This window comes from Balearica regulorum, chromosome 12, assembly GCF_011004875.1.
Source record: "Balearica regulorum gibbericeps isolate bBalReg1 chromosome 12, bBalReg1.pri, whole genome shotgun sequence".
NCBI classification, from domain to species: Eukaryota; Metazoa; Chordata; class Aves; order Gruiformes; family Gruidae; genus Balearica; species Balearica regulorum.
The window spans coordinates 11,638,158-11,661,540 of record NC_046195.1 but is presented as its reverse complement, the minus strand read 5'-3'; the positions used below and the strand labels follow the sequence as shown (position 1 = coordinate 11,661,540).

The following is a 23,383-nucleotide window of genomic DNA, read 5'->3' as shown; positions in this document are numbered from 1 at the left end:
CTCAGTTTGTCCAACGATGTCCAACCCGGAATGCTCTGAATAAGAAAGACCTGCTGAAAGGTAACAGAAGAATTCCATGGAAAGCCAGAAGCCATCCCTCGCTCGGCAGTAGGCAGGAACATCTGAAACGTACTTCACAGACTGAACTGAAATCTGGGATTTATTAAAGGTGACAACTCAAACATGCCATAAATTGTGATTAGAGGTGGCTAGAATTGTTACCTTCTAGTCCTTTTAGATGTACCACTTGGTTTATTGTCCCTCTGGCTTGCCTCATATGAAAATAATACATAAAGACCTTTTTGGGCTTGAAAGCATTAGTAACCCTGTGATTTTTACCTCCACGGACAAACCCATTAGTTGCTATCGCAGAAGTTGACAACCCAGTAATTGAGGTTACCATCGTGGCGAGAAGAATTATGATTACTCCAAGACCTGTCAGTAATAAGAAGATAAAATATTTTACTTGTGTTCCACGATTCCTGCAAATGATTCTCTCTTTAAATTGAATTTTCAGGCCAGAATCAGAGCAATAAACTGAAAAGATGGTTTGTTGACCACTTGCAGTTTGCAGAACATTTCCAAGGAGTCCATGTCACGGTAGTAAATTATTCCCATCAGTCTTCAAGTAGTGATTCTTTCTGACAGGAGTACCCTAGCCAGAAGTTCTCATGATTTTCAAAGGCTGGAGAAAATGGGCAAACAAGTGTCCCTTGGCATGGTTACTTATCTCTGCCTTTAATATACATCCTGGCTGTTTAAGTGAAGAGATCGACACATTAACCAGTGCTCTTATAAGAATGCTGCTGTCTTTCATCAGTTAAATTATTGAATCAGAGAAAGACTGACTGTGTAGTTTCATAGTGCACCAGGACAAAGAGTCTATCAGGTAGAGAGAGAAGACCCGAGTGCAAGCCTTCTATATTATTACTTGTCAAGCTATCAAGTGCTGTACTTCCCCACTCACTCCTCATCCCCCTTTCCCTGCAAAAAGTAGTTTTATTCTAACACAAGACAAACATTTGAAAATGGAAATACTGCTTTTTAGATGCCATTTACTTTAAAAGGTGACCTGTAATGTATAATCTTAGAGAATGTAGAATCTTTTTTTTTCCCCTGATATCACAAAATTGTATAATTAAACAGGAATAATCAAACGTCTAAAGATCAGTGATAGGTCATTAGCTATAGGTGAACTGGGTTTCAGTTTGAGTAAGACTCTGAAATCTGAGTTGTTTCTAGTCTTTGGCTATACAGTCAGGTTTCTGTTAACGTTGTGAAACTGTGCTAGAAACTAGAAACTATATGAGTAGGAGGTGCCTAGTATGATTTAGAATCATAGAAACATTGGTTGGAAGTGACTTCTGAAGGTCTGTAGCTCAAGCCTTCCAGCCATAGCAGAACTATTGCCAGCACAGGATTAAATCAGTGATGGCTTTGGCTAGCTGGGTCTGGAAAACCTCCACGGACAAAGATCCCAAGCCTCTTTGGATTACATGTTCCAGGGCTAGACTACTGGCCCAGTGAAAAAGTTTTTCTTTGTATACAAACTGGACCTCCCAAGCTACAATTGCAGCCATTGCTTCTGTTATATTTTCTGGCACTAACAAGAAGAGTTTGGCTTTGTAGTTCCAGAATACTTTCTTGTTTCAAGTCAGGTGAAGACATAATATGACATTTTTCTCTCAACTGCTTCTATTTTCATTTCTATCTATAAGAGGAGAGGAAAAAACTGGAAAAAAAAAAAAAAGAAACATTTACAGTTTGGTGCCAAACATGGAATCAATTCTTATTTTTATCTGAACTTGTTAATGCTTATGCAATAGCTCTCTTGTTTCTGTAAGGTACGTAGGTTTTCAGCGTGGAACTGAAGATTATACATTGCTTGTAGCAATATTTATTGACCAGGGCTCATTCAAATTGAAACTTGGATCCTACAAATGACATCCAGCTAGAACTACTACAAACGTAGTGATTTATCTGCTGTATTTCTACCTTTTGGCTTCCAGATCAGAATCCTGACTTCATACGGGATGGTTATAGACATCCAGTCCCTGAATGAATGTTCTTTGCTGCTTAAATTATAGCTATGTTATCACAATCCTTAAAGATACAGCAATATAATGTGTGAGAGATAGATGATATATAGCATAGTGTGGGATATTTAAAGTGATTTGAGCCTCTAATAAATCATGTTTATCCTATTGATTTCTGAACTCTTACTGTAATGAGTCATGTACCTATTTGGTATGCAGGTCTGTATTAAAAAAAAAAAAAATACAAATGGTCATTCCTTTTGGTCATCTGCTGTTACCTAGAAGGATGTGTTAAACCATGCAAACTTTGTGCCTGAGACATGGCTGAATATGACTTTTAATCAGCTGTTTACTCTTAAATTGAATAAGTTAGACGCATTATTCTTAGAGTAGTTTTAAAATTATTTGGTAAGTGCACATGCATCCCAAGGAGTATTTTTCCAGGATTTCCTATTGCATTTCACAATTCATGTTGTTAACGTGTATATGATAAATAGGGTCAGATATTTTGCTGATTCAGTGAGTAATATCTGCTTGGGAAGGCTTTAGTGTTAATTTAAAAAAAAATTTTAACATTTAAGACGAAAAGTGCATAAAATAAAATGACTCAACCTAAACATCATTGTAATATAACGTAATGCAACATAATTGTAATATTTGGGGCCAGATAACGTAAACTTGGTGGTTTTCCCTGCCTTTGGCTAACCATTCCATGTATAGGTATGAATACAGACTTTGGAGAGTCCCCAGATGTTAGGTGGAAATACCAGACTAGTTTGGGACCTGGAACCTTGTCAGGACCATACGGTCTCTTTTTTCCAAGCTGATGATAAACAGAGAACTTTGTAGGAACATTATTTTTCTCCCCTGTAAGAGCTTTTGCCCAAGACAGCCTATAAGGATATGGAAATAATTGGGTTTTCTCTCTTTGGCCCTCTAATGATGGGGATATAAATGGTGCCCAGATGGTGGTTTAACTGACTCATTTAATTTCCATGTTAGTAGCAGTACCCAGTGAAATCCCTGAGCCTTGGTGATGATGAGCTTCTATCACTGTTCTCCTTAAGCAGCTTGGCTAGGGACTTAAAGCTCATTGCTTATAAGACATTCAGAAAATGCATTGAGAAATTATTCAAATGGAATTTGAGGTCTCATTTTCAGAAATAAAACTAACCTCCTTACATAAGGCATGCAATTTTAAAAAGCAACAGCAGAGCAATAAACCATAAGAAAGGAGAGTCTGCTTATCAATGAATTAAAATGGTAAAATTAAATGTGAAAGCAGAAAGGCTGTAACTGATGTTGGTGCAAATTAATGTTAAAATCTGATTAAAGTTTAGATTGAAAACCAGGCATATGGCTGCTAAGTAAGTTGTTCTAAAATGAATTACTCTTGCCTATGGCTATTCTCACACCTCAAAACAAAGTAATACTTCTTGATGATCTCAATAAGTTACTAAACTGCCCTTAAAAACTAATTTTGCATGAAACCCCAGAGCAAAGTCTTGGTGATATTAAGATGCAGAATTTTCATGGCAAGGCATACTCTTATGAGTGCCCTGGGCTGTACGCTCTCATTTGGTATGCATCATAAAATCAGCAAGCACCCCTTTGTCAGGCACAGTGCTAGAGCCACGCATGGAGCACTGCAAAAGTAGGTAAAGTTCTTCCGCTTAGTTCTGGAACTTTTATTGGTTTTTTTTGTTTTGTTTTTTTTTACTTGTGTGTCTGTAAGTTTGTGGCTGAATTTTTTCTTAATAAGTATTTCATTTGTTTCTCTTTTTTAAAAGCTCAGTCTTGCTCAAATGAAACTTCTGTGAAATTACTATATTTTGTTGGAAATGAGACTTCAACAATGCAAAATTTTGGAGGTGTTTGGTTTTACTTCTGTTAACAAAGAAGTGAATGATATTTATATTCAATCTGAATTTGAGCACTGAGTTTTATCCGAGACCAGGAGAGTTGTCACCCCAAGGCCAGAGTTTGGACTCTAGCTCGTGTCTGCTTAGTATTTCCATTCTGTGAGAATCCAAACTGGAATACTTGCCGTCCACCCTTTGGATTGCTGTTTTTTATGACATCTGGGTGCCAGTCGAAGATTGTATGATGATGTAACACAGAGTGACACTGCCACGGCAGTTTGCATTTCCGTGCTTCCCCAGAGCAGCAGCTCTAAAAAGGAAGTTGTACCACACAACAACTACGGATATGTTGCACCTTACTGAGCTGCTTCTAGTTGCTGGAGATTCTTGCAGTGTTGCGAGCCCTTTCCTCTCTCACTGGTTTCGCTGACCGCTCAACAACATGCTGGACGGAGGCCTCGGGGCCCAGTCTCACAGGGACTGGGATCTGGGATTTGGATTAACTAAATTGCACAATGAAGCAGTGAAGATACAGCACACAATGAAGTGTACTTCGTTAATTTATATGAAAGCTGTAGCAGAGTTTTTAAAACTTAATGTTTCATAGTACACTAGTATCTAGTGCTGTGCTATAGTTAAAAATAAAATCCTGATGAGATGAGGCCTCCTTCCAGTTCTGTTTTCATCTTTGCAGAAAAGTGTGAAGAAGGGTTGTTTTTAATATGTAGATGACAGGGTTTGGGATTCACAGATAAGCAATGTGTGAACTCTTAAAGGTTAACTCTGTATGCACATATTAGAAATTGGCCCGAGTCATGAAGTTTACATCTGTTACAGGATCTAAATACAAATTTCACCAAAGCTTAGAAATATTCAAATGTGATGATCATATGCATAGTTAACAGATCTGTGCCTCTAAGCAGTAATTTGGCTGCAACTCTGGAAAATTCCAATAGTTTGGAGGATTAACATCATTTACCCTGGCAAGCATTTGAAAACATTATTTAGTTCAGCATGCAAATGCACATCTCAGATTATATATTAATCGTGATCATGTATAGTTTATCCTCTTTATCCCTTTCACTGTTGAAAATTATATTAAATAAGATACGTACCAATTCCTGCTTGGCCTACAATCCAGGAAAGTCGAATAAAAAGCATCACACCCCAAATATTAAGCATACATCTTACCTAGGTTTTAAACAAAAAATACTACATTAGTGCAACGTTGAAAGTAGTGTTAACAACCAGAAGGGTGATGGTGTGCATTGCAGGCTTTTAAAAAGCACCTTAAACATCCCTCAGGTCCACCTCCCTCTCTTATTTCTTAAAAGACATTAGTGTTGCAGAACTAATCTTAAAGTTTGTTTTCTTTTATTTTTTTTTAGAAATGGAGATAAGTTTCTCACCAGCACACCCTTCACCCATCCAAACTTGACAAATCCTGTTTTGTTTTCTTCTTCCTTGCTGACTGCTGTCTCATCTCCAGCAGTGCTTTCGCCATTAGCCACTCTCTCGACTGAGCCAGTATTCACAGCTATGTTCTGAAAGATCACACAGAAAACAAATACACTTTTGTGCCAAGCAGAGGACACCTGGCTGCACAAGAGAGACATGGAATAAAGGAATTCCAAAGAAGATCAGGTTTTACTGTCTCTGGAGTAGAGTGCAATATTCTGCTCACACCAGGCATCAGAAGGTGGGCTTGCTAACAGTGAGAAAAGATGAAAGAATCACTTAAGCAGAGTAAATACACTGTTATCTGATACTGAATTGTTTTTATTGTCAACATACATGTTATATTGATATGTTAGTAGAGCATCTCACTGGTGAGATGCAGTAGAGCATTGCTTACTGGTGAAAAAAGACTTAGCTGAGTGCTGCATGGCAAAGTTATGTGATGAACTCTGGTGCTTTCTGTTGGATAAAGTATGAACATAATTTCAGCAGCAAATGGATAACATATTATTGAAAACAGTCAGAGAAATACCAGTGAAATGTAATAAATAATGCAGTAAATGAATAATCCTTTCTGTGGTATAAACATAGTAGATAGGATTAGAAGTTGCCATATTTGTGATGTAACCAGAATAAATAGCCCAGAATTTTAGATTGTTCACATCCAGTTACAGGCATAAATCTATATTTATCTTTTCAGCTCTTCTGCCCCAGAATCTTTGAGGCAATTTAACATCATTATATGTTTCTTGTGGCTTGAATAGGAATTAGTCATGGTACTGAGGTTTATACTCGTTGTCATTGCTGCTTTGTTTCTTTTAATTATTTTTTTTTTTATACAAAGTTCTGACTGGTTTTGCGAGGAGTTGGCATTAGGTTAACTGTTGCCAGGTATGGTCTGGGTCCTCTGCAAAGACCTTCAGGAAGGACTGTAGCCTGGCAGAGGGTCAGGAGTGTGTGTCACTTCTGGAGAGGAATCAAGATGCTTTTAGGGTTTGGAGAGGGATGAAGAAATTTCCAATTTAATTAAACAGGTCGAGGAGGGGAAACATCTGTGATTCTGTGAAACATACAAAGTTTTTTCATCTTGCATAAGCTTCAAGGCTGTTTCTGTATTTTGCCTGTGGACTTAAAAAAGCCCAACAAACAAAACCAAACCAGACATAAAGACCAACTGGTGTATGATGCTTATGTTAATGTTTGGACTCCCCCTCCATCATGGATGGGGACTCTAGCCACTATGATGCAAGGTTGTAGAATGCCTTTGACACAATAAATCCATGATTGTGCTCACAAATGAGAAATAAGTGACCAGATAATACATTTCGACATGGATTAAACTTGGTGCCTATGGCCCTTTTGGCCCTAAGTGAAATGGGAATACAAGATCTATTGAAAGCCTATGACTTTGAGCTCATGAGTTACTTAGATAATTTTGACAATTCTTACCCTAAAATAATAATGGATGTGTTTGCTCAAAATACAGTAAATGATTCAAGTGAGTTAAGGAAGATTAGCAGAATAATATATGGTTTTCTCCTACAGTGGTTAGAATTTCAAAGAAAAAAAAAAAAAAGAGTTCAGTCTTTGTACTTGAAACAAGTTGTTTCCTATGTACTTTGAATTAATTTGTGCTCTCTATGCCATTATCATAAATTATGGCCTTAAACCTTCCATAAATGCATTTTAAATTGGTATGCTTTAGTGAATGATTGGTTATTTACCAAGCAGCTGTACCTGTGCTACTCATGCATTAAGGATGTGGAATAAAAGTGACAGAACATTTTGAAAAGCTACCAGAATAAAAAGTTAACTGCTTTAAAAAAAAAAAACAAACCAAACCCAAACATTTTTCTTTCCTTGTTTCAGAGCAGTTCAGCCTTCACCTCTCCTGGGGATAAAGATGATGAGCTCATCAAGTCTCCGTAACAAGTGTGGAGAATAGCCAAGATGAAGAAAGGTTAGATGATTTCTTATGTAGGGTAAATATTAAGCCCAAGTAATTATCGCCAGCCATCAGCTGTGAAATAGCACTTAGACTATTTTTTAGGGATTTAATTGGCATTTTGTGGCTTAATGTGTGCAAAAACTGACACATCTTGCTAAAAGATGACACACATTTGACTCCAGCAGTGTGGGAACTAGATATTTGAAGTTCCTTTTAGCCTGCCTTACATTCTGACATTTGAAAAATTACATATTAAAAAAATGTATTAAATATTAATATGTATCTTCTGATGGTAAGCTCAGCATCAAAGCACAATGGGAATGCTTAGAATGTTTAGAAATCTGAAGTCAAACATATGTCGCTTCTTATCAGAATCTGGCAGTGGGCTTTGACAGGACAGTTGTCTTCAAGAATTTGAGTTTCAAAAAAGCTAGGGGTGAAGGGGGCAGGATTGCCTTGGCATATGGTGTGGTAAGCCCAGATTTTAGTGTTAAAGAAAAAAGGAGTAAAGCATCTTCTCCAGAACTGTATCTTAGGCTTTAGTCTAATCCCGGTACACACTCAGGGTGGCACTTCATCCCCTGCTTAGTGGTGGCTAGAGAGCCTGCTGAACACTGGATCCGGTGGATAGGCACCCCATCCAGCTGTACACACTGCTTTTGCCTCCTGATGGGAGCTCAGCCTTTTCATACCGTCTTAATTCCCTTCCCTACTAATCTGCTATCTGGTGACCTTGTGTTTGTTTATTCTTCAGAATAAGCTCTGTAGACCAAAGTGATTTGTCCAAGGTCACAAAGTGAGTCCATGGGACAGCCAGGAATAGACTCCAGCCATGCTAATGGCAGGTCGTTTGTTCCAGTGCTGTGCCTCCCAGACAAGGGCTACAACTCACATAAGGACACAGCGGATTGCCAGTGTGACAAAAATGCCGTTACCTCTCACATTCACCTTCCTGTTTTCAGAGGCATAAGATTATCCTTCTGTAAGCTGGATACTGGAAAAAGTCTGGGAATGACCAAGCTAGATGCTGCTCTTTTCTCTTCCCTAACGGTCCCAACCTGTGAAGCAATTTTTCCTTCATTTTATTGTGGTATGGAATCTGCCGCCTTTTTAATCTTCTCTAAGTGAAAGCCTTAAAAAACCCTAAACAAATGTATCTAATTTTGTTTAATATAAACAAACCATTGAGAGATGCCACAGCAAGAAACTTGAATTTTCTGGTAATGGTCAAAACTGAAAATCCCTTAATATGCTATTGTTCAGTACATGTTCATTCAGCATTACGTTCAAAGCCACTAATACACTATTTTTCTCCTCTCTGGCCACTACTGAAGTAAATTATTTCTGTAAGAGGAAGTTTCTTCTGGGCATGGAAATGTGTTTAGTCCCTTGAGTAGCAGCTTACACATAGGCAAATGGGTAGGGATACCAAATTCATATTCTTCCCTTTTCACATCCACTTTGCATTCATTTTTGGAAATAAATGATGACCCAGGTAACCCGTTTCTCCTTTCTATGTAAGCCATTTTATGCAGGTCTGTGGAGACCTTAATTTAAATAAGTCAGGCCAAAACTAGGAAGCTGTCCTAATAAGATCCTAAAGAATCAGGTCCCAATTTCCTAATGGGTATTTTTTTTGCTTGATTTCATTACTTTATATTAATCTTCCTTAGCACAGGTGAATCTCCAGAGAACTGGAGTTTGAACAAGATCTGGACCAGCATCCAAAAATCAGATGCTTGTCCAAATTATTCAGATCTCAGAAGTATGTAAACTAAAAGTGGAATCGTGATGAGATCATGTTTTCTCTGGAGATTTCTCATTTCACTATTACCCGACACAGAAAAAGAATAGGGGTTTTTGCTGCATATTGACACTTGTAGTCTGAGTTTAACTATAGAGGTGATCTCTCTCTTTTCAGCCCTGCCCTGAAGTACACAATTAAGAACATCGAAAAAGGTTTGATTTTAATTCTGTAAGTAGGTGTATCCTGTATCTCTCCTCTGCTTTTCACCTGTCTACCTATCTGAGGCAGTAACACAGAAGTTAGTGAAAATCTGGTATTTGAAACTTAATATTATCAACTTGTCAAATTCTTTCCTGTGGAAGTTTTGACTGTAAACCCCAAAAGATTATACCTGACCAATGTATATTCTTCTGACAAGTAGCCATAGAGTGTAACAAAAGTCACAAAGAAGGGCATGTTTTGGTATTTCATTATTAATTCACTGTAGTGCCTATGTGAAAAAAAAATAAATGGAGGAAACAGGGGGAGTCTGCTAAGAGGAATTTTTTTTCCATAAAATCCATTGATCATATGTATCAATAGTAAATTTCTACATGGTGTTAACCAAAAGTAGGTCCACTCAGAAGGGGAGAGAAGAAACAGTGCTAGAAAATCTTTCAAAGGCAGGTTAGCCACTTGTATCCTGTTCAGTAATTCTCTCCATAAGTGTGTTTTACGTAGATATAGTCCCATCTATTACATGAGCAAAGTCTAAACAGCTCTTCTGTGTGATAGATTAGGGGGAATTTAGCCAAATTATTCTTTCATAAATGCTTTCTATGTAGTCATTCAAGAGGGTTTTCAGATTCTCTCCAGGTTCATTGGTATAATGAGCATGAAGGCCTAAATTCATTCACTGAATCAGTACCTGAAAACTGTTGTCTGCTATCCTTTTTCTGAGCAAACACTTTCAACCTCAACACCCTTGTTCTGGATTTTTTTCTTGCTGTTTGAATGGTTTATTACAGCCATAAACAGGTAATGCTTTGGATTTCCAATTAGATGAAATTGCATTTATGACACATAATGATTTTTATAATACTTATAGATATATATGTATTAATGAATACAACAGAGGAATCTGTGAAACTTAGTTATGTATTGAGGTTAAATTCAAGTTTAGAATAAGTGTGAATTGTGTAGCTTGGTTAAATTATGGATTTGTATTCATGATCTGCTGTCCTAACTCTTAAGTGAAACAGAGGAGATTCAGTAGTTTTATACTTTTAGACAAGATTAAGCTATGTTTTTCTGCTAATTGAGTGTATTACTATCACCTTTTAATAAAAATCCTTGCTTTGAGCAGGGTACAGGGCAGAAAACGTACTACAGCTACCAAAGGAAATAACGGTAAATGATTACGTGTACTTTCTCTCTTGGGCAGGGTCCATGAATTTAAGGACTTGCTCGTATTAATAAACAGAATTAACAGCCTAAAAAACGGAATAGAAAGATTTTGTATCTTTCCTTTCCACTTACCTTTGCCAGTTGTTCATGAATTTCTAATAAGCTTGGTCTGCTGAGCTTATTCCCACTGATGCTGCCAGTGTTTCTATAATAATCAATTTTTGGAACTGGGTCCATTGTGTTATGGCCAAAAGTCTGTAGATAATACATTTTAGTGTGAGTATCGTAGGGATGTAAACTAGCTTCTGTTTTCTCCCCATTTTGAAGGAAATTGTCATATAATTCTCTTTTTCCTGGTCTGTAACTGATTCTCAGTCTGTTATGTGCTTCATCAGTAAAAGATGTTTCTTCATAATGTGGTGGGTCAGAGCCCACATCCTCTTGGGATGTTTCATTGTTGTCATGGCTTTCATTAATTATGTTAACTTGAAAGCGATTTGCATTTGGATCCAAGAATACATTTGGCGAATTATTCATTGACATCTTCAGGGATGCTGTAGACTTAGGTCGCTGGTCCGTTTACTCTTCTGTGCCTGCAGCTAGTTAGTTGCAGCTACAGGAAAGGGTCTAGTGCTTTTGCATAGGAAATCTTTGCTTGTAGAGCAATGAAGCTCTGAGAAATTTTTCTTGAAATCTCTATGCAGTCTTCCTAATGTTGTCCGCTGTGTTTCTGCCATAAAAAATGTAAATAAAACATTTCTATTAACTTGCACAGTTAGACAAATTTTCCACCATAAGCTCTCCCTGTCTCACCAAATGTCCATGAGACTTTCATCCTATGACTTGTTGAGTAAAAATATAGTTGACTCAAAGAGTTTGTGGGGATGGTTCCATCTGTGACAGATGCACTCGACCCCTTAACCAAACTAGCAGTAGTTTGGTACAGGCTCCAAAGGAGGTAAGGGCCTAAGCTATAAACGGGCCAAGAACTCCTCTAGTTTCAGTCTGTTCTCTGCAAACCCACAAAGGAGCAGAGTGACATAGCGAGCATTGATGCATATGAGTTTGGAACACCAATCATGCGATTAACACATGAATAGCAAGTGACTTTTCCAAGACTCATTTATCAGAGGAACAAAGAAAGTTGTGGGTACAAAGAGTCTCATGCATACCTTTTCCATTATATGTAATTTGACGGCAAGCCAACCACTTTATTCCATAAATATGACAGCCTAAGTGAGCCTTCTTTGAGCTCTCCCAGCTAAGCAGCCTGGCTGCATGGTGATGATCCCTCCTTGGGCTGGGACACCTCTCAAGGTTGCTCCTCAAGGCAGAGACCTTTTACCAATGGCAGATCTTTGGTAAGCAACCGATATCATGCATAACCTTGTGGTATGGTAACTTTGATTTTGTCTTGGTAACTTTGATTTGTGCCTTGGTAGTTTTGAATCATTGTTCAAATGACTGTGCCATACAGTAGTAGAGTGAACCTTGCCATCAAACTTTGTTAAGTCGCACTTTTACAGCATCATATTAAAACCACTTCTGCCAATACCTTTAATGGTGATTCTTTAATCGATCTAAATCACCCATTCGTGACAAATTGGCATAGTCAGCAGGATCCTAAATCAGGATTCACAACACCATCTATATAAAATGGGCTTTGGATCAGATTCTAAGTACCTAAAATTGATTTTCAAATATAGTATTTCTTTTAATAATGCAATGTTTAATTGAAGCCAGTGAAAGTGTACGCAGTACAAAGGATGTGACACAAGAGTCCATGAAGTCCATTTGCTGTTTATGTTCCACTTAAGTGTTATGATACCTTGTGTATTTCTCATAGTCTAGAATTAAATTTGCATAAAAACCTTGAATCAAATACATTTTTTTTTTAATTAACTACAAGAGCTAGGCTTTAAGTTTTCAGTATTTCCAGGATGGTGACAATTTATGAGCAGACAATTAACATATAGTAAATTGTTTGTGTATGTAATATGAAGGAATAAATAGACAATTGAAACAGATCAAAAAATAGCATTGAGTTCCCTAACTTATAATGGAGGAAATAAACAACTGTGATAAAGTAGTGATTATTGGGAAATATTAACAATAGTTAGTCCTAGGCATTGGAAGGTTCATAGAATTTTGCACTCAATTTTACATTTGTGCACTCAATTTTACATTTGTACACTCAAAACACCCTTTAAAATGATTTAAAAGAAATTGTAGCAAGTCATAGAATCACACAGGTTGGAAGGGACCTTGGGAGCTTACCTAGTCCAACCTCCCACTCAAAGCAGAGGGAACATTGAATGTAAATCAGGTTAATCAGGGCTTTCACCAGTCAGGTCTTGACAGATTCCACAACCTGCCTTGTCAGCCTATTCTAATACTTAATTGTACTCATAGGGGTTTTTTTTTTGCCCCTGCATGTAGAGTTGGAACTTTCTGTGTGTCACTCTGTGACCATCATCTCTCACTTTCCTGCTGTGCACCTCAGTAAAGAGTGAGGCTCTGCCTAGTCAGAGTATTGGGGGGGGCTGGTTAGGTTTCCCTAATGCCTTATCTTCTTTTGTTTAAACAAACCCCATTTCCTTATAGGGCACATGCTCCTACCCTGACCATCTTGGTGGCCCTCCATCAGACACACACAAATTTATCAACATCTTTCTTGTGGGCAGTTGGGGGTGACAGGTAGACAGAAACTGGGTTCCAGGTGTGCAGTCTGATGAGTGCTGAATAGAGGGGAATGATCTACTGGCTGTGGTCCTGTTAACACAGCCCAGGACACTGTTCAGCTTCACTGCTCCCAGGACATGGTGCTGACTCCTCTGTAGCCTGCTGTTCTCCAAGTCCCTTCCAGGAGAGCTGCTCCCTGCCAGTGAGGCCTCAGCCTGAATGGTGCAGGGGTTAATTTGTCTGAGGTGCAGGATTTGCATTTTCATCATCCTTGTTGAATGTGATGAGACTCCTGTTGGCCCGTTCCTCTAGCCTGTCTAGGTCCCCCTGAGCAGCAGCCCATAGAGAGGTGAGCATATGATAGCTGTACAATCTGCCTCCCACCTCTGCTTTCCCACACAGACCCCCTCAAAAAACACAAACAAGCAAACAAAAACCCCAAGAACAAAAGAGGTACTTACATTTAAGGCCGTTAGTGGGTTAAGTACCTTTGCAGCAACTTACAGGGTGGCCTAGATGGCCCTGACATCAGCTATGGAAACAGCAGCAATCTATATGTCTTGAAGCATACTTCTAAGGAGATAAGGGAGTGTGACTGTATACACTTGTATAATTCAGTAGGAGTCCTGGTGTGTTCAAACTGACTAAACCAGACCATGCTTAGACATTGAAACTCTGCAAGTGTATGTAAAAGCAGAAGTTTTAGAAACAAAATATATCTACATAAAGGAATATATGAACTGAAAATCTGGGTAAATAAGGCCATTAGAGGCATTTTTTAAAGTTCTATGCTTTCACAAGAGGTTGGACTAGATGACCTCCAGAGATTTTTTCCAATTTAAATTTCTCAATGATGTTGTGAAATGCGCGTGGCCCCTTGGTACTGAAAGATAAAATACTGCATCAATATTTATACCTTGGCAATGTAAATTTTCTCTAAAATTGCATATCAAAATTATAATTTGAAGATCTGATAATCAAATGTCCTCCATCTTCAGTATGAGATATAGCTAAAGCATATTTTCTCACTTCTTCATCAGCTATATGTAATAATCTGCTGTCACTTTTCTGCTATGATACCACTTTATAACCCCCTCATATTTATGTTGGTTTTTCTGCTTAATGTTTTGTAAGCTTCACAGCAACATGTTACATTTATTTAATTTATTTTACTTCTACTGGGTTTGGATGATCAATATCATTATTATTATTATTATTACTACACATTTCTGATCATAGATAGCATTCTGCTTCCTTCAGCCTTTTCAAGTTGTAAGGAAGTGTTTCATCTTCAGGCATGGAGGAGCAAAACCAAATCTTTTGACATTAAGATCAGTGAAACTAGGTTTGTTTCCATCTCCATGACTGAATGAAATCCTGATTCTTTGATGACAATGAGACTTTTGCTACCAAGTAAAATGATTCTGTAATTTTACTGTCTTATTTCCATAATATTACTATTTTGCTAGGAAAAGAAAAGCCTCTTACCTTTCTGCTGTTTTTGAAAATAATACTTTGATTTTCACAGTGTATTTCCAGAAGTCTCTCAACTGTTATTTGCCATTAATTTTGTGGTTAGTATTTTATATTATGCATAAATAATCAAGTTTACCTTATTCAGGATAATTTAACTTACCATTCAATCCTGTGGTTGTAGGGAAGGACAATCTGCTTCTTTTATTCATGGATACAGTGTGTCCCTCTCTTTGAGGCATTACAGACTCTGCCTTATTGGCCAGATTTTTCTCCTGCTTAATATGCTGAATAGACCATCCAATCCCTCTCTTTCAAAACATTTCTAGATGGTGATTTAGAGAGGCATTCTAGCTTGTTAACTATTAACCAGCAAATGTACCTATCCATTACAATTACTGAGTTTATGGCGTTGCAAAATTTCTAAGGGGGGCTGAAAATACTTTTGTTATCTCCATTTCCCTCCCAGCTATGCCTGATTCTGTGCACAGATTGTGATCTATTTTTCAGTTCTGCATATATAGTAAGGGAGATAACAGGAGTTCAGGCTTCTGCTCTGCACATTTCATGCAGAAGAGATTCCAGTGAAGTCAGCAGGTTCAGTCATTGGTGGGTCCCCTTGTCCTATGTGCGGTTTTGAACCATTTGCTCCTAGCTCTGTTCAAAGTTTTACTCTGTATATTTAAGGAAAACCTTTGAAAAATTATGTTCTGTGTGTTCTTTCTGAGAAGGCCAACTCCCTTGTCTTTTGGGGGTGCAGACCAGGGCAAGCGGGAAATGGTGAAGCTTTGTAATCATAAGGGAATTTGATAATTGCTTCCAGCAAGAGATTGGGTCAAGAACAAAAGTAGTAAGACAGTATTGGGGTTCTTTGGGTATGTTTGCTGTGTAGTTTACAGATAACTGAACTATATTTAACCCAGATAACTTAAGTACCTTCAGCACTCTAACCTGACAGCACAGAGCTCAGCTGTGCTGATTAGGTGTATGTAAAAAGAACGGCAGTGTCAGGTCTCTGCAGTGGACGATCCTATCCAGCAATAACAGATCACATGAATCAGTGTACTGATAGCTACCTTTGATTTTGTGGTTAAATAAACTACGTAAATGCAATATACTGAATCTCTGAGGTTCTGGCATTTTTTTCTTATGCAGAATCTGAAGCAGTTGAAAAGTTCTTACATTCACAAAATTGTTTGGTTTATAATTCAAATGGTCCAGTGTAGATTACTGTTGTCTGTTCCTCTCTTATATTCTTCAGACAGGGTATTCATGTCCTTCCCTGTACAGTCAAGTATTTCATGTTCCAAATGGCACTTGAGTTCTGCTGTTCCACTGGCTTCCTCTGCCTAGTATATAGGGCAAAAGGGACAATATGTATTTTTCAGAATACATGCGAAAGAAACCAACTGCTGTAACTGACCTCCTTATCTTTGCTCTTCGTTGCAAACAGAGCTGTTTAGCAAAAGTGACAGTGCTTAAAATTCTGATGCCAACCTTAAAAACTGAATTGAATTTCTGTCAAGTACTGTCACACTTGCTAAACAGCTGTGTATATGAGGGTGACCTTGAATACCCAGATTTGAGTCTCTGCTTACAGTGTTAGTTCTTCTGCCTTGATAGGATCTCCTATGACCAGTTCTTCAGTTTGACAGTCCAGATCATACACTGTGCACAGTTGTAGGAGCACAAACAGAAGAACCAGCTGTGGGGAGGGGCTGGAGAATACAGAGATCTCCCGTCAGCTCTGGACCCCTGTCCCTTTCAGGGACTGGGTACAAATGGGTATGCAGCATAACCGTCTCTGCTTTGGCCTTGCCAAGCTGGTGTAATTACTGCTGGGTGCTGTTAACCAGACAGTTTAAGTTCCAGTTTAAACTGAATCATCTTCCGTAACCAAGTGGAGTAAAAAATTGGCATGCCTTGACTGATTCAGCTAGACTGTAAGATTAGTTACCTAACATCTACTTTTTCTCTTTCACCTAAAATTTTTAATGATATGGGAGACACTGGTGGATTGGGACTGTGGTGGTGGTTCAGACTGGAGTTCTGAGCAGGTAATATATTTTGCATTGCTGAATGTTTATAGAATCAAAAATTTCCTTAATGATGTTTGTTTCCCTTCCACTAATTCTGTTTGACTTTCTGTTGCTGTAGAGTAGTAGGAGGGAGACCTATAAAAAAAAATACTCTCATATGAGCAGGAAAGAATAGAACGACGCACTGTTTGCAGAAGACCACATCAAGTTTCACAGAGGAGAAGCAACGTACACTTTCCTTATAAACAGTCAGTAGTACAGCACCTGCTCTTCTTGGAAGGTGAGAGGTGAGTTAGCAATTGCTGTGATTTTTAGCTTTCTCGTTAGTTCCTTATTATTGGTGGTGTGTGGACCAAGCCTTGTTCCTCTCATCTCAGCAACATGGACACACATCTCTTGCAGGCACCTCCTCTGAGCCACAACCACTTGTTGTCCTCCATTTTTGTATTCTCAGTATATAAGCACAGTCTCTGAGCTTCAGAAAATTGTATCAGAAGAGAAGGGGAGGGAATTACCACTTAAGCATTCTCCATTCGTGTGCCTGTCTTTTGTTCTTCACCTTTCTCTCCAGCCTGTCATGAGACACAGTAGAAATGAGATTCTCCTCTGAAGAGGCAGATTTCATCTGATTCTTAAAATACTTTTTGGCCATGCTAACTTTCTCGTGAATTGTTTATTGTAGTATTTCTTTGCTGTTAACCATTTCTTATCTACCATTCTACTGTTCCTCAAATAAAAGAAACATGAAGTGCCTTTTGAGTTTGCAACAAATATTTATTTAACAAAATGGATGTGACCAACATATCTCCAAAATGCAGGTACGTATAACAAATGTAACAACAGTTGGTTTCCAAAATGAAATCAACATCACATTTAAGGCAGGATATTCTGTGAGTTTTCATGCAAGAGCATATTCAAATGTTCCTTTATCCAACCCCTCAACTTCATCTTCCCACGTAGAAGAAGGCATACTACTGTAGGGGTCTAGCAAGATTTTGAAGCATCTGATAATTAGAAGTCCCAAGAAGATACACAAAATCCCTACAAAGGCAAAGCCAGTTTTTTGCTCTAAAGTCAGAGGGAAGGCAGACATTTCGTTGACACTCATGCTGGCTGAAGTGTTTCTGCAGTAATTATTGCTCATCATTGGGCATCACATCCTGGTGGCTCTGTGGGATTTTCACCTCGATTGCTTCTTTGCCTGCATAGAAAAATAGAATCAGTTGGTTAGGTCTAAATGGAGTGTGTATATCTGAGCTGTAGCATATGAACATTTGGAAATGAAAACCAGCTTGGATTTCAGTAGTGTCCTGTTGTTTTTTCACATTTAAATTAATGTGATAAAATTGCAACTTTTAGCCTCTACACACCATCCGCTTACTGGCCTCTGTTATGAGACTGCAAACTCACAATTTTCTGGCTTTGTCTGTCAAAACAGAGCAATTTCAGCACATGGCTATTGCAAACATCATTTTGTCAGACTGGGCACAAGCCTACAGATTCTGATTAGGCAATATTCATGGAGGTCTCCAGCTAGAGAAACCAGTATGGTTTCTGAGATGGCTTTACATCTCAGTCCTTAAACTAGTTAAACTCGCATTGACCTCAAAGAGAGATGCAGCCAAATAACGTGGCTTTGGCCCATGTAATTGAGCTTATAAATCTAAATAAATAGATCCAACTTGTAAAATAAAACATTGTGTGTGCAATTTTAGTTAAGTCTTGGGCTCCATTTTCAGAAAAATGCTGTGTGCATTTTGAGCTTGTAAGAAAGCGAGCGTATTGGCAAAATTGCCCTTCACCTTCCTCTATACATGTCTGCTCTTGTGTATGAGGAAAGATTGGTGGGAGAAGAGATAACAGAAGTAAATTCCCTTCCCCTAGATCTTAGTTTTGTCTGTTTCTTCTCCTTGGTCTCTTGCCATTAAATGCATACATATCCTGCCATTTTTACAGGCATAGTAAACACCAGGTCTGAACGTGCTCCTCATGGAGCTCAGGGGACTGACCCTTATGTATGTCCTATGGAGGCAGAATGCTCGAGCATCTCCACCCCGCCATTGCCCACCAGGAGAGCTCTGTGTGTTTCCAGCCAGGAGAGACTTTTATTTTTGTCTTTTTAAGAAGATCTTATGTATAGATTTTAGTGGGGGGTGGGAATCGTTTTGCTTTATTTTAGGTTTTCCATCAGATATTTAAATCACATCTTTCTTTTGTCTCTATAGACAGCAGGAGAGTCGGAAGGACTGGGACATCGGAAGTGCCAAAGGACAAAGGCATTTTTATTCTAAGGTTGGAGCTTGAGGTTTTTTGGCTCTTGTTAACACCTATTTAACTAACGCCCCTCAGGGGAAAACTCTTTGTTAACAATTCAACAGTCTTTTCCCCCCAGGGAATTCCCAGTATCCATTTATTTCTTGGCAGAGTAATTAGGCCACTCAGAGCTCTGTGCTGCCATGGCTACACTGCTTCTGGTACCTGTGCCGCTAGCCAGTTTAAAGGGAGCTCCAGTATCTCTACTCTGTACTGCAGTCATGGCTGAAAGGAGCCATATCCTGAGTCAGTCTACAATTCATAACAACAGAAAAAAGTAAAAAATAAGATTTGGTATTCCTGAGAAGAGAGAAATGGACAGAACTTTTATCTTCTTTGGTGGCTCCTTTCTCACTTCAGAATTTGTGGGATTTTTTTAATATCCTAAAAAATGAAAATTTAAAAACAAGGATTAAAAGGACAAGACACAAGTCTCTCTTATTTTTGCAATAATCCTCAATATAGTAGGTATTAAATAATATGATTTCCTATTACAGTCTTTACACATTTGCCAGAGCGTAACAACCAACATTCTGTTTACTCTATAGAGCAGTGTATGAGATCCTTCCTTGTTTTGAATGATATTCTGCTCTTCAGGTCATGCTGTTTTAATTCCTGTGAAGTTGGGGAAAAGAACCAGATATAGCGTATGAGAATTAGAAGTAATGTCAACAACAATCAATATTTATTTTCTGAAAATAAATTGTAGATAAAGCCCACCTGCTGTACAGATTTTCATTGGGCATACTTCCAATTTTTCTATTAAGTTTGACCTTGTGTAGGAAAAAAAAATCACAGAAAGTTCAATATCACAAATTTATGTCACAAATCAGTTCATTTGAACAAGAGCCAGTCAAGGAAAAAAATTACCTTCCAAAAGTCCTAGGACACTGGGTTATCAAAATTAAATTAAAGGCTTATATGGCAAAATTTCATGTAGATGCTACCTGGGAAAGCCAGACCCCCCCAAAAAAAGATTGCTATCTTGAAAGATAAGGAGAGAAATCTTATGGATAGGCTGACCATGGAGAACCCTGCATTTGAGCTCAGTCCAGAGAAATACGCATGTGCTTAAGGTGATATTTCTTCACCACAGAGAAGAATATGACTTCCAGTCATACTAATTTTGCAGGTTATACACTGGAATTAGTGGGATTTGTTTGTGCATTATGTGCTTGTCAGGAGATGTTATGGGACAGATCTCTGTGCAAAGCTTGACTGACGCTGAAACATGGAGTGGTAAGAAATGGATATCTTAGTCTTATTTGGCAAGAGTTTGGCTGAAACAGCTGCATGAGAAAACAGTGAGCATTTGGCTTGGGGAGGAATTGGTTCTGGGAAACTCTGATATGCAGCTTTGTATTCTTCTCTTCGTCGTCCTGAATTTCAGAAATTCTAATTGAAGTCTTAAAGTTCACAGAACATTTTGCTCTAATTATATATCCCCAAAACTGTGGTAGCAAGACTGACCTTCAGTGCCTTTCTATTGTTTTCACATTTTAGTGCTGCATACAGGTTAGATGTCCTCTCCCAGTTAGTCAGATATCCTTTTATTTGCTGCAGTGTATGTGTCAAGTCGTGAGTCAGACTGTGAATACTAACTAACATGGCCTGGATCCAAAAAACCTTGAAGATAACCTTTAGGGCAGTATGATGGGGACAGGCATTACATCAGTTAGAATCTGCAGAGTCATTTTGTAGGGGCTGGCCTCAGACTGATCTCTTTTGACTTTTTTTAATAGGTCAAGACTCTACTCATCCTTTGACTCATTGCTCGTATAAAAACACTGGCATAAAGAAAAGCTCCTTAACATCTGCTGTGAAGTAAAAGGCCATTGGAGGCCCTTGTGGGACCAGAAGAAACAATCGGAGTCCTAGAGAAAACAGGAATGAGGAAAATAGCTTGGCAAATAGACCACTGAGGTAAGGAGAACAGAGGTATGAGCTGGGGGTGCTGGCTGCACCTATGGAGGGTGAAGGGGAACACCATGGGCACTAAGTATTTTGAGACAGCTGGAAGAAAGATGTTGAAATTCTTAATATTCTAGCAGCATCACCAGCCCAACTCTGCTAATGTTTGGTGTGGATTGAAGATCCCAGCCCCAGCTCTTTGGTGTTTGTGTGTCACTTTCTTCAGACCTAGCCTTCACCCTCATGTTTTCAGACATACTGAGAAAATTAAGAAAGTAGCTAGTAAGTGTTAAATAAAGACTTTCTCAATAACCTTCCTTGTATTTTGGGTGTCAGTCCTTCCCTCACAGAACCCCCTACAGGGTTTTTTGTAATGGCTCAGTACTGGAAATGAGTACCTTTAACATCTGCTCAAGCTGGGAGCATTCATCCTTTTGGCATGATTAAGCCTCAGGTGCCTGAAAACCACTTCATAAACGATAGTGTGTAACAAAATGGACTAAATCGGTTGCCATCTGTTCTCCCCTTGGATGTCTGCAGCCCAGCTGCTGGTTCATGGATCTGGTCATTCTGAAGGTACTTCAAATAGCTTCAGTCCTGGGCTTGTGTTTGAGTGACAGCAAACCTGACTTGAAAAGGTGTTGGTGTGGTTAGAGACATAAGCAGGCATCCTCTGTGAATTTCAGAAGCACCTCATTTGCACTTGACTAACTGTATTCCAGGAATGCTTATTGCAGGAATTGGGTATAGGAGGTGGTAGGGTGAATTAGCAATGGAGAAGGCCTACTGAAACAGAAATCGGCATGAATTTGGAATTCTCCAAAGGGTCTGAGCTATCTGAGTTAACAACACATGGCCAGAAATGCTGCAAAACCAGCTCTGTGACCACACTGCCAACCTGTCATGCTCATGTGCACACTGCATGCCCGTATTCTCTAAACTGCTGGGAAGATGACTGTCTCTTTAGGGGAAGGTTTCTAAGACAACGTAAAGGGAGGTGTAAGGTAGGAAGGCCAGGGCATGGATGACCAGCAAATGAAGGCATGACTAACTGTTCTGCAAGGATAGCAAAGCCCCACAAAACCAGACGGTGGTTTTGCAGCACTCAGGGTACAGGCAACACTTTTTCATGTAAATAGTATTCCCCTGCAAAGAAGCAGCAGCCAGGCAGTGACATTTCCAGCCTTCAGACAATCAGTGAATTGCAGAGATGAGATTTTATCCTTAATAAATACACAAGCCTGGAGTCTTCATTGGACAAGAGCTCCAGTGCTGTGATTTCACATGTGCGGTCTAGATTTGGATAATATAGAGAGGCAGGAAATTAAACCTTCACTAGCATCATCTTTAACTTGTGAACGTGGAAAAGTGTTGCCTGCTTCCCCAGGGATGGAGGCAGTGAGAGACCGAGCACCTGCAAAGCAATTGTTGCTGTAGGATGGCACGGATAGCCTTCACTTTCATCACCCTGCTTCCCTGGGAGGACAGATTTACGCGTTTACCCTCCTCGGCCGGCAGCCCGCACCCCCCCCGGGGTGCCTCTCGCCCGCAGGAGGTGCGGACCGGGCGGTGCCGCAAGGTCAGCCCCGCCGCGCCTCCCCCCCCGCCCGCCCCGGCCCGCCGCGCCCGCGCTACGAACCCTTCTCCTCCGCGCCCGCGCTGCCCATGGTGGCGGAGTGCGGAGCTTTCCGCGGCTCTAGGCCCGGTTCGCCAGCTGTCGAAAGCCCAGGCTTGAGCCCCGACGGCTCCGGCCCAGGGGGACGGGGGCCCGGGCGGCTCGTCCGGACTCCCCTCGCTGCCCGGCAATGCGGCCCCGCCGGGAGATGCTCAAACTGCCCTAATTAAAAAATTAAACACGACCGCTGCTGCTACCGCCTCCTCCTCCTCCTCACCCGCCCTCTTCCATCGCTATTCAGCCGCGCTCCTCTCCAGCCCCCCTTTGCACGGATTAAACTGAGGAGCGTGGAAACTTCCTGTAAAACACTACGTGCGGCGCATCGGTAAGGGCCCGGCCCTGGGCCGCTGCGGGGCGGTGCGGGAGCGGCCCTCCTCCCCTCCGCTCCCCCGCCGCTCCGGCCGGGTAACGGGGCCTCTAAGGCAGAGGATGGAGGACTGGGCTGCGGCACCGCAGGAGGGGGGCTGCCGCCCGCCGGAGCCGTGAGCCCCAGTACCGGCCGGCGGCGGGGCGCCGTTGCCGATCGGCGCAGCCCCGCTGCCGGTGCGGAGCAGGACCTGTAGAGCCGTGCTAGATGCAGCGGTGCCGTTCTGCTCGCCGTGAGACTGCCACCGGGCAATCAGCGAGCGGGGCTTTACGCACTGCTGCCGGGTTGCTTTGCGGAGTGAGCTAAAAGCCTCTTAGGCTGCATCTGCACTGTGGCCTCGGGTCCTCCCTGTAGCTTTAATCGTAATAACGATTAAAGCATAGAACATGTGGCGACATATGGCTGGGAGCCGCTGTTGGTGCGGGAGCCTAGACCTCGCTTTCTATCCTTTCATCAGCTATCTTTAGCTGATGCTGGTTGTATATT

At 40.1% G+C, this 23,383-nt stretch overlaps 2 protein-coding genes and 1 long non-coding RNA gene across 15 annotated transcripts in view; 1 reads left to right on the top strand and 2 right to left on the bottom strand.

The window, feature by feature from the left end:
- Positions 1 to 14,900, bottom strand: part of SLC12A1 (solute carrier family 12 member 1) — a 51,238-nt gene extending 36,338 nt beyond the window's left edge. For 2 of the 10 annotated variants that reach the window (XM_010298767.2, XM_075764944.1), the window contains exons 1-4: positions 14,608 to 14,772; positions 10,570 to 11,167; positions 5,308 to 5,442; positions 5,014 to 5,089 (exon numbers count right to left, since the gene is read on the bottom strand). In XM_010298767.2, coding sequence (XP_010297069.1) covers positions 5,014 to 5,089; positions 5,308 to 5,442; positions 10,570 to 10,980 — 622 coding nt within the window. In that variant the 5' untranslated portion in view covers positions 10,981 to 11,167; positions 14,608 to 14,772. Of the gene's footprint in view, positions 1 to 339; positions 436 to 5,013; positions 5,090 to 5,307; positions 5,443 to 10,569; positions 11,168 to 13,623; positions 13,693 to 14,607 lie in introns of all 10 variants that reach the window. The other 8 variants (XM_075764942.1, XM_075764941.1, XM_075764939.1 and 5 more) reach the window with 8 other exon arrangements.
- LOC142603562 (uncharacterized) lies at positions 11,552 to 21,315 on the top strand. 2 transcript variants are annotated; one of them, XR_012837503.1, is made up of 4 exons: positions 11,552 to 11,798; positions 16,750 to 16,918; positions 18,857 to 18,923; positions 20,687 to 21,315. It is a non-coding gene; the product is annotated as an uncharacterized LOC142603562 (long non-coding RNA). The 2 variants fall into 2 exon arrangements; XR_012837502.1 differs by lacking the exon at positions 11,552 to 11,798 and having other exon boundaries at positions 14,937 to 16,918.
- CTXN2 (cortexin 2) lies at positions 16,865 to 22,806 on the bottom strand. 3 transcript variants are annotated; one of them, XM_075764949.1, is made up of 3 exons: positions 22,495 to 22,806; positions 21,325 to 21,484; positions 16,865 to 17,832 (listed from the first exon to the last, which is right to left on the bottom strand). In XM_075764949.1, the coding sequence occupies exon 3, from the start codon at positions 17,776 to 17,778 to the stop codon at positions 17,530 to 17,532; it is 249 nt and encodes an 82-aa protein (XP_075621064.1). In that variant the 5' UTR covers positions 17,779 to 17,832; positions 21,325 to 21,484; positions 22,495 to 22,806; the 3' UTR covers positions 16,865 to 17,529. The 3 variants fall into 3 exon arrangements, with proteins under 3 accessions (XP_075621064.1, XP_075621063.1, XP_075621062.1); XM_075764948.1 differs by lacking the exon at positions 21,325 to 21,484 and adding an exon at positions 19,665 to 19,717 and having other exon boundaries at positions 22,495 to 22,804; XM_075764947.1 differs by lacking the exon at positions 21,325 to 21,484 and having other exon boundaries at positions 22,495 to 22,760.
- Positions 22,807 to 23,383: the final 577 nt, after the last annotated feature.

Bases quoted from the DNA above. Each gene is read 5' to 3' on its own strand.
- CTXN2 (XM_075764949.1), bottom strand. From the start codon at position 17,778: ATGATGAGCAATAATTACTGCAGAAACACTTCAGCCAGCATGAGTGTC.